The sequence below is a fragment of the Mustela nigripes genome, chromosome 1 (genome assembly GCF_022355385.1).
Source record: "Mustela nigripes isolate SB6536 chromosome 1, MUSNIG.SB6536, whole genome shotgun sequence".
Lineage (NCBI taxonomy): Eukaryota > Metazoa > Chordata > Mammalia > Carnivora > Mustelidae > Mustela > Mustela nigripes.
In genome coordinates, this window is record NC_081557.1 from 142,393,448 (window position 1) to 142,408,446 (window position 14,999).

The window sequence follows — 14,999 nt, forward strand, 5'->3', positions numbered from 1 at the left end:
AGAAATCCTGAAATGGAGTTAAATCCAAAGCCAGATCTGCCCAACCCACTAAACAAGGTCTTGGAGTAAGTGCAATAATACTGCCTAACGATTTACAGCACTATTAACCCGTACTTATCAGAAAGCAGGAAGCCTTATTTACCAACTGTATATTTTCTCAAATAGCTTTTTTTGAGAGTTCAGAGGTCTTTATACACTAATGAGTTTCAGAGAAAATTGACACAAAGAATTTCACATCAAATATGCAGTCAGCTCTTTTATTACAAAATGAGACCATAAGGAAGGTCTTTATTGGCTGATCTAGAAAAGAAGTATCTTCCTTTGAAATAAATTTAAAAAAAAAACAGATTAATGCAAATTTCTGTACTAGGCATGGCAAATGTAAACCACAGTCCTTGCCCTGACAGAGTTTAAAATTAAATACAGTTTTGAAAGTTATTTACTCTTCCATTCACCACAAAAACAAAACATTTTTATTGAAAGACTACTAGTAAATATTAAAATACCAATATTGCTAAGAAGCCCTCAAGTATTACCATATGTACATAAAACAATCTTTCTAAGTAAGTCCATATGTTGGTGTGCATACATACACACACACAGGGGTGTGTATTTGAATTCTCATAGGGCACATGAGTACCTCACAACATGCCAAGCTTGGTGGCCAAACATCCTTGTACTACAATTCTATGCACAGGCTAATTCTTTAAAAATATCATTCCTTTGTATAAATGAAAATCTTAGGTTTCACCATTTTCTTCATACACACATACAAGTATAGCAAAATTATGGAAACATGGCCAAGAAAGATACTTAAAAATTGTGATTATATGTTGCTAGGAAAGAAAGGAGATGTGAAATATTGGGGGGTTTTTTAGGGTTGGTTTGTTTTTTAAAGTGGGGAGTAATGCAACCTAAATAATTGATGGGTAATGTAAAATAAAATAAATGGTTGGCTACATCAGAAAGGAAAAAGTAGGACAGTAATTGGATATGTGCCAAAGAGTCAAAGAAGAACATTCTTATGGATAGCAGAGACTGAGACATTTAGAGTATGTAGGGATGGGGGCGGGAGGAGAGGTCAGCAGCACAGGAGAAAAGAGCAATAACCACCCTGGGCAGGGAAATGGACCTTTCTTTCCCCTGGAGGGATGGGAGAAACAGGAGGCACCAGCAGCCAGACAAATTGGGCATTTGAGAACAGAAAGTGAAGCCTGAAGCAAAATCCCTTGACAAGGAGTGGGAGTGCTTGGTGGCCTTCTAGAGAAGTAACAATTCAGGATAGCTGCTATAAAAACAGGAAACAAGTCAACAAATGAAAAGACCCGCTACAAGCAATAAGGGCTGAGCTGAGGCTTGAGGTTCTAAATTGCACATTTACAGATTTAAATCAAAATACTTGAAGAGACTCAATAGGCCTCAATGAAGCTTTTCTTTTCTTTTTTGAAACAATTTCTTTCCTCTCCTGCAATAAGGAAAGAAACTCCTTCACAAAATGCTATGGAAACTCTTTTGGAAACTAAAGGATTCAGGCAGACATATATGTGGAAAATGAGCACAGAGATAGAGTTACACATATTTATACTGTAGATATGTGATGTGTGTGTACACTTATGAAAAGCTGTAATTGTTGAATTTCTGATCCAAAGGCTTTTAGCACTTTAAATGTATCTATAAATTAAAACAAGGATGGTTGGCCACTAAAGAAAAACTAACGCTGACAGGACACATTGTTTATCTCATTTCTGGAATTAAATTCTTTAAGTAAAATATCTCTAAATTAAAGTCCATCAGCTTAGGAATTTATATTATCCAACTCTATTTCCCAAGTGAGCAAAATATAGATAAAATATAGCAGATAACAAATGAAAGGAAGGCAGAAATCACCTGATATTCTCATCCACTGTATAAAGTTCAACTAATTTGATCTTCCTAGTACAGAAAAATACTAGAATGTAAATGGTCAGTTCTAAATTTTTTAAAGTTCAATTTCATCTGAACCACAATTCTCCCCCTAATCTCGATACAATTTAAAACGCATTTCTGTCATCCGGTTGGTTTATGCTAAAACAATAACACCTTGGCAGTTAGACATTACTACCATAATGCTTTCCTAACGAAAGTCTAAAGCAACTAAAAAATTGGGAGACCAAAACGCAAATTATGAAAACACTGATGACAACAATGACAGTAGCAACTAACTTTTTTTTTGAAGATTTCTTTTTTTTATTTTAGGGGGAGGGGAGTAGGTGAGGAGAGGGACAGAGGGAGATAATCTCAGCAGACTCCCTGAGAAGCAGCTAAAATTTTTATGCACTTACTGTATATGCAATGCTCTACATACTTTATTTTTTTTAAAGATTTTATTTATTTATTTGATAGAGAGAGATCACAAGTAGATGGAGAGGCAGGTAGAGAGAGAGAGAGAGAGATGGAAGCAGGCTCCCTGCTGAGCAGAGAGCCGATGCAGGACTCGATCCCAGGACCCCGAGATCATGACCTGAGCCGAAAGCAGCAGCTTAACCCACTGAGCCACCCAGACGCCCTCTACATACTTTATACACAGTACTGATATTGTTCTCACACCAACACTACAGAGTAGGTACTATTATTATTGTTCCCATTTTATAGATGAGAAAAAAGAGGTACACAGTTGGATCAAAAGAATACCATATTTACCTGGTGAAATTATTAAAACCATAGACTTAGAAGTTACCAACACACAAACAGAATAAGAAAAAGAAAATACTCATCACTGGGTCATAAAACCAAAGTCTCAAAGTCTTTGATATTCTGGCTACACTACATTCTTAAAGCTTGAGGGAGAACAAGAACAGACAAGTCATTTCCCTCATGAGTTAATAACAACAGGTTCCCCAAAGAGGGATAGTATTAAGTTATCATAGACTTATATGTACCACAAATACAAATGTTCTTTAATTCTCCAAACTGCATTTACCTGAATTGCTAACAGCAGAAACATGTCTATTCAAAGATCACAGCAGAAAACGTTCTAATTATGCTTCATCATAAGATTGGCCAACTACTAGGGATCTGATTAAGTGATCTACAATTAGTCTCTGAATTTTTGGTCTTAGGAAATCATGATATGCACAGACTTTTCATTGTTACTAATGCTGTCACCTTACTCTAACTAGTCAAATATGAGCAACTGCTACAATCAACTTTATATACAAATTCTAGCCTAAATGCAATCTATTTAAGATTATCTAAAACATGGCTTTGCATTATCAGCATAATTCACATTCACTGTCTAAACTGACTTAAAAAAAAAAAAAAAACAACTCAGGTATATTTAAAGACACTGTAAATTACCTTCAGTTTAAATGAATAATAAGTAATCACTGCTAGGGACTCGAGATAATAGAGGCAGAATGGATGGTGGGTTTCCACCACCCCGGGGAAACCCGGCAACAGGGAGAGATGATGTGCTCATACTGACTCACACACAAGCACTAGCATTTCTCATTGTGCCATTTCTTACCATGGCATGACAATGGCCAGTAAAAGCTGGTGAGTGGTAACAGCTAAGGTGACAGAATCACCAGGTCTAGGCTCAAATCCAGATTCCACTTTCAACGATGAGACCTTGGCAAGTTCCAAGTTCTTTAGCCCATAAAAGCCTGAGCTCCTTCATGTGTAAAACTAGGGTGATAATAACATCTACCCCAAAAGGCAAACTATAAGAAGTTAATGCATGTAAAAGCACTTATTAGACTATGTGGGAGATAGGAAGTCCTTGTTCAATGTCTGCTATGACCTCATCATCAATACTACCAAAACCACGTTTTTGGGTGGTGGGGTGGCGGGTGCGTGACAATAAAGGAATAGAGTTGACACTTCCTGCCACTAGACTGCTTCAATAAATATTACTAATATTCCTCAGAAATTTCCAACCCTGACATTTGTACATCCCATTCCACTGATAGCTTCTAATTACTCCTAAAAGAAACAAATATTCTAAAATATTTATATCTTAATTTCTTCAAGAATAAAATACGTTAAAGGCATTTGCCTCTTGTTAGTTTTCCCATTAACAAATACATCCTGGTTACTTACTATTCTTCTATACTTGATATACATTCTTTTAATTTCTAGACTAGATATTTACAAATGCCTGTTAAACAATCTCTAGATGTCATAGTTTCCTACATTATAACCTAAGAATCATCCTAGATCAGATCAGATCACCTATCCCTGACCCCCCCCAATTCCTTCAGTTAGCCTCAGTCCAAGCTTTACTACTTCAATTGTCTCCTCACTAATCTCCCTGCCCAGCCACTCAATCTAATCCACCTCTGTATTTTCAGAGAGACACAGGTATCATCTTTGAGGGGAAGGATGGGGAGGCATTTGGTCATATCATTTTGCTGCTTAAAAACTGGCCACATGGCTACAGATTAAAACAGATGTAAGAAAAACACCAACCAATAAATAAACTATAAAAAAAAGGAAAAAAAAAGATTTTTTGAGACAAAGAGATTTTTGAATGTTATCATAATATTAAAGAATAATTTTTTTTTAGGTTTGATGATAGTATTGTGGTTAGGTTTTTTTTTTTTTTAAGTCTTTATCTTTTAAAGATAAAGATACATACCAAAATTGATATGGATGAATTGTTATGTCAGGATTTACTTATAAATAATCCAGCTAGAGGTGGGAGAGGGGGAGTAAGAGATGAAGCATAATTGGCCATCAGTTAACAATGTTGGATGATACATACATGGGGGTCCGTTATACTGCTGTCTTTAATATTGTGAACATTTACAATTTTCCATAATAAAATGTTATTTAGAAGGGAAAAAACTCATTTCCAATTGCCTAAAGAATCACAACTGGTTATTTTTAACAACACATTTACAAGCAAATTATGACTGTGGCCTGACTCTTCTCAATTTGTTATCTTGATGCCCACCCACATGTCAGTGGTCCTAAACTTGCCACAGCATTCAGAACATCAGATCAGGCCTTTTCCCTCTCTGTGTTCCCATATTTACTCTTCCTTCTGCCAAGAAAGTCTCTCTAGACCACCAGATATACTTTTGAAACCTAGTTAAAAGGGCCACTTCTCTAAGACTCTCCCCATTCCCTTCAGGGCTTCCCTTGCACTTCTTCAGCCCTTAGTACCTATCCATTTTCTCAGTTCCTCTGGTTGGTTATTTTTTGTTGTTGTTGTTGTTTTCCTTTTATTCTATTTCTACCTCCTTCAAGAGATTGTAATTACAGCCTCCCTAAGGGGGAGAAGCTGTATTTCATTTATTCCAATAAATACTCCCTATAATATGCATGGAAAGTAGTAATTATTTATTTAATAGTGCTTTGAAAAATGGAAAGTCAACAGAACAACAGCCAATCATGGCAAACATTAATAAAATAGTATGTGCAATAAACCAGTTTATATGTCCTAATATATTTACCTGCTATATGTTTATCACATTCTTAAGAAAATTATTTTAATTGTTTCAAAAAATATGTTACACATCTTGAAAGAAATATCAGTATTATTTATAGAACAAAATAAGCCCAAAGAGATGTGCACAGCTTATTTTCCTATTTCTGAAAAGGTTACAAACTAAAATATGACACTTATGCTATCATTAAATCTCACTTGATGTGGTTATGGGAACATGTATTTTGTTCTGTTGGAAAGACCACACTGTTTCTTATTTCACAATGATAAAAATGTCAAAATATCCGTAATATTAAATAATATCTCTGAACCACAAGTGAGAGATATATAGCTATAGATGGGAACTTAGCAGCAAATGATGGTAAATTTTTACTTTATGGCAGGTAATAGTTGAAATGTTCTACATTTCTAAATTACAAAAAATAAGTTAATGCAATATTAAGGTAAGACTGACCTAGCTGTTACTAATACTTTTGTGAAACTTTAAGAAATTATTTAGTTATTGCAGTATACACTGTACAAAGAGAAAGAAAACACCTACTAGTATAAAACTTCATTTGCTTCATGTCTTTCATATCTCACAGTCTCACACATTAACCTGTAAAAACAAAACAAAACAGAGACATGAGTTCAACATATGTCATGAGAAAACATTCTATTAGGTTAAAAAGATGAAAGAGCCTTGTAGCCTAGAAAGTTAAGATTACTTTATATGGATTGCCACAATCATTTATTAGCCTCAAGATAAATATTTTTGGTACCCACATTAACAAAATATAATAAAATAAAACTGATATAGAGATGCTAGAAAAAAAACATTTCTTTAGATGTCAATTCTGCCATGTTTATTTTATAAGGAACAAAATAGTATGTGTTTTACACTTTGTAAATGACATGTGGACAAATTAATGTTCTCCGAAGTAAGCAGAAAATGAGAAAAGAACCTAAAAATTAAAAGGGAGAACCTATTAATTTAAAAAATGGTAACGTCATTCATGTTAATGCTACTTACCAGTATGTAATTTCAGACAAAAGTAGGCTTTTATTAACTCAGTATATTTATGACTAATGACTAAATGGAGGTTTTACAACTTAAAGACTCGTTATTTTGGCTGATTCATCCCTCAGGAAAAAATTATGGAAAACATGCATAAATGTTTAAATATTCAAAACTGCCTCAAGAACAGCATCTTCAAGAAGCATCCTATTATATTAAGCCCAAGTAATATTTCCATAAAACACAGAAATGCAAAAAAGAAAATAACTATTCCTTCTTTTGAAGGAACTAGCAAATAAAAAAATTGGCTATACCAGTAATTATTTCAACAGCACCTTCATTTTGGTCACTGAGGTTAGTGGTCTTCCAATTTGTGAAACTGATCAACCCACATCCATTTTTCCTGTTTGCTAAATCCAATTAACATCACACTCTTGATTTTTCACTTGAAAACCACAACTCTCTTAGATATTCTTTTTCCTTGTTCTTCCTACTACCACTCTATTTCAGAGGTCCTCTCAATCCCTTATATGAAACATTCCAACTCAATGTCACTAACTCCAAGGGGCAGCATCAAACCTTGAAAACACATCATTAACACAGAGACTGAATCACACCAATTCATAAGAAAAGGTAAGAGTTGTTGGGTGAGCCTGGTGTTGGGTATTAAGGAGGGTACATATTGCATGGAGCACTGGGTATGATGAATAAACAACGCATCTTGGAACTTTGAAAAAATAAAATAAAGTTTAAATTAAAAAAAAAAAAAAAAGAAAGAAAGAGTCACAATTAATGGTCTAAAAATACTTGGTCTTAAATTACATAGTATTGTTTCCCATTAGAATGAACGAAGGATCCTTGCCCCAACCTCTTCACTGAATCTCATTCCTTCTACAGGAGACCCCACATTCCTTCAGGTTTACCTCCTTCCCCACATCACCATCTATTTCTACCTCTCTCCTAAGTCACTTCCTTTACTAAATTAACACGTCTTAGCATCAACTGTTGTGTGGGGCAGGGGGACACCTCTTTTGACCACACATCTTCATCCAACTATTATTCACATTTTGCTTTTCCCGTGACAGGTACTCCTTTGACTGCATATATATTATTCTCTCTCCATTTCCTCACCCTCTTAGCACTTCTCCATCATTTGCTCCCTGAAACTCCAAAGAAAGGCTCTAAACGTTATTAGCATCCTCTATGTTATCTAAATCCTTTCTGTCCTTATCTTAATTCCACTTCTCAGCAGTATTTGCTGACTCCGTTTTTCCTTACATCATCATCTCAAGGCTTCCTGTCTTCAGTCTTCTGGTTTTCTTCTTAACTTCTTAGTCATTTTTCCTGTCTCCTTTGGATTCTCCCCCATTCCATTCCTCTACCTATCTTCTAAATGTTATCAGTTCCTGTCAACCTCTTCTCCTCTGCACCATGTAATCTCATCCAGTTTGTGATTTTAAATTTAACCTATAAAGGGATGACTTTCCAAACAATGCCCCACACCTAGTCTCTAACCATGATATAAATTCATCTAAAGGCTACTCAACGTAGCCATTGGCTGTGTAACAGTGGTTTTATGTACAAAATGTCCAAAACAGATCTTAAATTTCCTTCCCAAGAATTTGCTTTCCTACAATCAGTAGTACCCAACTGTTTAGGCGAAAAATCTTGAGAGTCATTACCCTTGACTCCTCCCTTTTCTTCATATCCCATCTCTCTGCCAACACCTGTTTCCAAAATATCCTCTCAAATTGACCAAGTCTACAAATGTAGACAATAGCTTCTACATTTGTATACCTATTGTCCATTCTCCACATGACTTCTAGAGAAATCTTTCTAAACATTAAGTCAGATCACCTTGTACTTCTGCTCTTGATTTCCGCTACCTACAGAATAAATCCAAACTCCTTATCCTTGGTGCCTTCATGCACAAAGCCTATTCCCATGGCAGAGTATGTGGGGCATCACTACACTGTGGAGATTTCTGCATAGCTGCCCTGACTCAAATGTTACCTCCTTTGACTACAAAGTCAGAGCACTCCAGCACCTGTTCTTACGTGTATGGTAAGTGCTGGAAGGCTTATTTGTACAAACACACCCTAAATGCTCCCACTAATCACGATCCTGGGACTACAGATATTCTGTCCTCCCTCTATATTCCCACCAAGCAGAATGTAGAGAAGAAAATGTTCAGCATTCAAGGTCAGGGCACTGGGGGATGAAGCATCTCCTTTGTAACAAAGAGTGTCTGGATGGCAGGCCTTGAGTTCTTTGGAATACTGGCCATGCAGGAAGGGGATGGGCTCAGAGAGTTGCTAAGCTGGTTGCTATAGAATACAAGGGTGCTGCATGTAGATCTCTGCAACAGATACTTTGTGTCTAGGCTGACACTTCAGGACTCCCTGTAATAAGTTCCCCCAATAAACCTATCTCACTGGCTGTCTCCAGGTCATTTCTTTGGCCTCACAGGACAATCATCCACCAATGGCTTAGAGTCTGTTGGAAGTATGGACTACACAAGTGGTGAGCCAGCCAGGAAGCCAGGGTTGGGGGTCCGGGGGGTACACATGAGCACCAACATGTGGGAAATGGAACAGGGAAATTTGCAAGGGAAATCCGAGGTTGGCCATCCACATATATGTGGAGCACTATAGCCACTATCCTTGATTGGGTAAGCCTACCACATGAGTACAGGAATACCCCTGAAAATACCAAAGGGTCTAAAGGAAATTTTGACCAAGATAAATGTGACTAAGAAAAGGATCAATGTTCAGCTGCCATAGTTGGATGACCCCTCCCATCTGTGTGACAGCCTTGAAGAAAGTAAGGAGAAACTGCCTTTAGAGAGGATTTCTAGATTAACATAAATGACACTGCAGAGAACTTGATAATTGGCTTGAGGAAACAAGATGTTAAAATTAATAACTCTGGCACACAGAATGACCTAACTGAAGGGTGGTAACCTGCCCTGGCAAAGGAGTTCTTATGGCTATTGTGGAAGCCAACTAAGAGTTCTACTGAGGAAGAGACTAATGGGACTGAGTCCATAAAAATTCCCATTCTCTTGGCTCAGCCTCTTGTTACTAGCCAAAATGAAAGCAGAGCATCCATGCCCATAGTGTGGAACCCTGGAACCTGCCCATGCCTAACCACCAGCACAAACCACAAACTGGTATATACCTGCCAAACTGGTAGAATTGGAAGATAAATTCAGACACAAATGAAGGGAATCCATGGTGCTATGGTTGCTCAGTATATGGAACACGGGCACAGAAGGCAGTTTGCTTTTGGTCGGGAATGTCCAAGATGGCATTCGTTACAACACACCCTGCTTTAAGGTGGTATCCCCAAGGCATCCTCAGTGAAGGCTATATTACCCTTTACTCTCCTGGGTGGTATGGCACTGTAAATTAGCTTGGCCTAACGGGGGCAGGTGTGCTGACCTCCCTTTATGAAGGGAGACTATGGAAGAGCTCCAGCACATCCTACGAGAGCTGTCTATGATGAACATCACAGAGGTCTCGATAAGGAACTGTTTGCCATCAATATTAAAAATATGGTGGCACAGTCTGCCCCCAATCATTGGTAGGGGGCACTCATGTGCATCTTGACCCACTAATGGGGTAGCAAGCCTGTATCATGGGCTGAGCGGGCTACCACAGATCTGAGGGAAACAGAAAAGGTCAGAAAAAGAGGTATCAGAAAGGCAGGAATGAAGGAAAGGGACTCACAACAGAAGGAAACAAAGAAAAGGGCTATGCATGTTACCTGTTGCCAGATGTAGTAAGAGGTAGGGCAGCACAGACCTCCACCACCTACCCCACTCCACCCCCCCGGCCTCCCGCCTTGAGAAAGCAGACAAATAATCCAAAGCAGTCCTTGTTGGGCTCTGGCAGAAATTAAAAACCTGAATAGCAATTTACAAAAGGCACCCTCAGAGGGAGGATGATGGGCGCTTTCTCTATGAACGAGGGAAGAAGCAAAGGACAGGGACTGCTGATTCAAGCTGCTGTCACCTGGGTGTCTGGGGACTGGAGCCACATGTCTGTCACATGTAGAACTTACCATATATTGGTCTAATAGAAACAGAGTGTTTTGGCTCTGGTTGAAACTGGTGCCAAATTTACTGTCCTTTATGGAAATAACTACTTTCAAAGGTCCATCTCTGCCATCGATGATGACGGGGGGTGGTATCGTCTAAATGAAGCAGACTACAGCAAGTGCAGACAGGACAGCTCTCCCCAAAGCCCCATTCAGTCAATATAACCCCAATGCCCAAATATATTCTAGGAATGGATGTCCTCTCAGGACTAACATTACAGACTACTGTAGGGGAATTCAAATTGAGGGTGCACTTGGTCAAACAAATAAGAAGAGATACAAAATGGACAGCTATAATAAATACTACTTGTCCCACAGAGGATGATGGCAATTAAACCATATCACCTCCCAGGAAGCCATGAAGTAATCACAGGCATGATTAAGGAACTAGCCAATGTGAGCATTATATGATCAACTCATGGTCTATATAACAGTCTCATCTGGCATATGAAGAAACCAAATGGAATGTGGAGAATGACTGTGGATTACAGAGAACTAAATAAGGTAGTACCCCCTCTTCATGCAATTGTGCCCAACATCATGTCACTTGTTGACTTGAATTGGGCAAGTTCTAGGTACATATTATTATGTGTTAGACCTGGTTAGCACCTTTCTCAGTATTCCCATAGCCCCAGAAAGCCAAGTGCAATCCGCTTTGACCTGGTAAGAACAGACATTCCTCATCCTACCACGGGGTATTTATAGAGCCCCAAGACTTGCCATAGCTTGGCGCCAGTGACCTAAGTCACTAGGCAATTCCAGAGGCAGTTGGTCTGTCTGTTTCATGACACTGATGATCTAATGTTAACTTCTCAGTCTTTTTCTACTTTGCAGTCCGCTGCACCAGAATTGCTTTCTCACCTAACAAGTCAAGGATGAGCAGTCAACAAAAACAAAATACAAGGCCCTGGCTCACTGGATAAGACAAAAGATGTTTCTGTAGCAAGTGTTGATAAAATACAGGTACACTCATGCCCCACCATCCCAAAGCAGTTACAAACTTTCATAGATCTCTTAGGGTATCAGCTTCAGTTTACCCCTTGCCTGGCTCACCTGCTTCTGCCCCTTCATAGACTGGTTTAAAAAGGAGCTAAATGGGACTAGTCCTCAAAGACAAGGCAAGCATTTAAACAAGCCAAAATGGCTATTAAATAAATACATGGAAACCTTAAGTATTCTCGTACAGGGACAGCCATATGAATTGGATGCAGCCAGTTACCCAGAAGGGTCTGAATGGAGCTTGTGGCAACAGCAAGGGCAAAAACGTGTGCTATCAGTTTTCTGTTCACATTTATAAAAAGGAGCTGAGACCCAATACAGCATTTTAGAATAATAGCTCTGTGCTATTTACCATGCCTCACGGTAAGTAGGAAACATAACTAAAGGGATCCCAGTAACTGTTCACATCCAATATCTTATAGCAGGATTGCTGAAGAGTACATTGCAAAAGGCCAAATCAGGCAGCACCCAGGCCCGAACTAGCTGAATGGCATGCCTACCTTCAACAATGTAGTACCTTGACACACAACCCCCTTTGTGTGGAGCTGTACTCCATTCTTGGCCCCGTAACTTATGTCACAGCCATTAACTGACACAGCAGAGCCACCATGACTGCCATCATTTTGTGCTGGATGGGGACAGACCCATTCCTAAGCATGCCTGGTCACTGATGGCTCAGCAAGGGTCAAACCCTGCACCTGGATGGCCATTGCCATCCAACCCTCAACTGAAAGAATCTTCAAAGACTCTAGCACTAGACATAGTAGTCAGTGGGCCAAACTGTGAGCAGCATTGGTGGTGCTGCTCCACGAGCTGACCCCCTCTGTTATATACACAGAGAACTGACCATGTGGCTTCTCCATGAAAGGCACAAGACTAGAAGGTAATGGAGCACCCACTCTGGGGCAACATGTAGAAGGACATTCTCCAGCAATTATGAGGTATGAACATCACTACTGGCCATGTAGATGCACACACAGTATGCACCCCACCTGATAACTAACAAGCTGATTAGCTGGCCCAAGGCTACCTCCTAGAAGAGATGCCAACAGAAGATGTTACCACCTGGCTACACAAGAAGACAGGACATCAAGGACAACAGACCTTGTGGGCCATTGCTAAGAACTGGAGCTAACTGTGGTGTTACAAGGCATTGTAACCCTCTGCTAACAATGCTCAACCTGTCTTCGGAAACAACCATGACCTCTGCCAAGAGACACTAGACAAATAGCAAGGGGTAGCACCCCATTCGGAGATGGCAGACTGACTACATTGGTCCACTACCCTTTCTCTGATGGCTGCTGTTATACTTTGATGTGTACTGACACTTAATTAGGACTCCTACAAGCCTACCCCAGTAAGCATGCTAACCAAAAGGCTAACATCCGCAGTCTAGAACAGCTGTGTGCTGCCTATGGGGTATTACTGATATCGACAGCAACCAAGGCTCCCAGTTTACACAACATGAAGTGCAAGAGTGGGCCAACACTCAACATATCCACTGGCATTTCCATCTATCACACAATCCCACGGCACCTGGACTGAAAGAACGTGTGAACTGGCTGTTGAAACAACAATTGCAACAAGAAACGCATTCACTGGCCCTCTGGACAAGCTACCTGTCAAGAGCTATATGGGCATTAAATTAACATGTACATTCTAATCAGTCCAGTGCCTACACTCTACTCACTCAAGGACCTGATGTCAGTCTTAGAATACAAGTAGACAGCATGCTGGAAGGATGTTCTCTGCTGCAAGTAGAGGCACGAGATAACCTTCTATTGTCCCTGCTGCAAGATCCACCCACAGGGGAACATATAATTAAATGGCCCTGGAAGTGATAAAGAAGTCCACAGTGGTTCAGGTTTTTGGCCCAGTGGGGAATAGGACAAAAACAGGACCTATAACGATCATCTCAATTCTTCATCCCACTCCACCAAAGACAATGAAGGTACACAAGCCCAGGCTTCTCATAAAAAAATAATACTACTGGGGCACATGGGTGGCTCCGTCGGTTAAGCACCCAACTCTTGATTTTGGCTCAGGTCATGATCTCAGGGTTCTGAGACTTGAGCGCCATGCTGGGCTCTATGCTGGGTGCAAAGCCTACTTAGCAGTCTTCCCCCCCACCTCTAAAAAAAAAAAAAAGACACTATCATAATCACCTTATGGAACATTATTATACCCCCACCATCCTTTTCAGATCTGCCCCACTGTGTAACAGAGGGAAGGCCTACAATTGGGTACTATAAACCTGGAGCCAAACCACAATTATGGGTGGTGTCATCCCAAAACAATACTGCCTACTGCTTTCTAGTAAGCAATCATGACCTGCCTCTTCTGGTGGCTACTGAACAGCTTACTTTTTGCCTTTAGACTCTGCATGGGGGACCTATTTGCCAGTTGGGTCCTGACCATAGCTTCTATACAGAATAAAACCAACTGTTGGGTATATAGTGAACTCTCCCCTCCCTCTCAGCAACTGCAGGCTTCCTCTGGCAAAATGTTTCTAGAATTTCTTTTCTTTTCTTTTTTTTTTTTTTTTTTAGGATTTATTTATTTATTTGACAGACAAACATCACAAGTAGGCAGAGAGGTGGGGGGTGGGGGGAAGCAGGCTCCCTGCTAAGCAGAGAGCCCATTGTGGGGCTCGATCCCAGGACCCAGGGATCATGACCTGAGCCGAAGGCAGAGGCTTAACCCATTGAGCCACCCAGGTGCCCCTGTTTCTAGAATTTCTTAGCCATTTGTGTTCTCCTATTATTTGGATACTGTGGCTTGTACTGTTGTTGTAGGATTTAGTTGCAATGTACTTCGGCATACTTGGTCCCACAGACACTGTGAAAGAAGAGAAAATTTAAAAATGTATAGGCCATGGGCACCTGGGTGACTCAGTCATTTGAGCATCTGACTCTTCTTTTCATCTCAGGTCATGATCTCAGGGTCATGAAACCTGCTTAAGATTCTGTCTCTCCCTCTCTCTCTGTCATTCCCTGCCACCACCTCTCGACAACAAAAACAACAAAAAGTATGGACCAACCAGTGTAGGACAGGTGGAGTATATGGTACATGGTAGAAAGTTAGTTTGTACAAGCACACTCCAAATGTTCCTGTGAATCACCATCTTGAGAATACAGAGATCTCACCCTCCCTTTATAATCCAACCAAGCAGAGTATGTACAAGAGCATGTTGCTCAGCATTCAAGGTAGGAGCTCTAGGGGTGGCCAACCCAGAGGGACTGGATGGTGGGCCCTGAGCTCCTTGGAATGCTGGCCATGGAAGGAGGGGAAGGGCTATAGACAGCTGCTAGACTAAGTTGCTACACTATAAAAACTTATCACCTGTGGGTCCCAGAAGCAGGTGTTTTGTCCAGTCTGCTTTTCTTGGATTCCCTGTACATAAGTTCCCTCCATGAACTTGTGTCTCAATCACTGCTTCTGGGTCTTTTCTTCAGCCTCAGCAGACTATAA

The 14,999-nt window shown here is 39.9% G+C and overlaps 1 protein-coding gene across 10 annotated transcripts in view; it reads right to left on the bottom strand.

Annotated features, from left to right (window-relative positions):
* RAPGEF2 (Rap guanine nucleotide exchange factor 2) overlaps window positions 1-14,999 on the bottom strand; it is a 249,798-nt gene that overhangs the window by 157,408 nt on the left and 77,391 nt on the right. For all 10 annotated transcript variants that reach the window (XM_059374445.1, XM_059374406.1, XM_059374435.1 and 7 more), the window contains exon 3: window positions 5,973-6,029. In XM_059374445.1, the coding sequence (XP_059230428.1) occupies window positions 5,973-6,029 (57 nt within the window). The remainder of the gene's footprint in view (window positions 1-5,972; window positions 6,030-14,999) is intronic.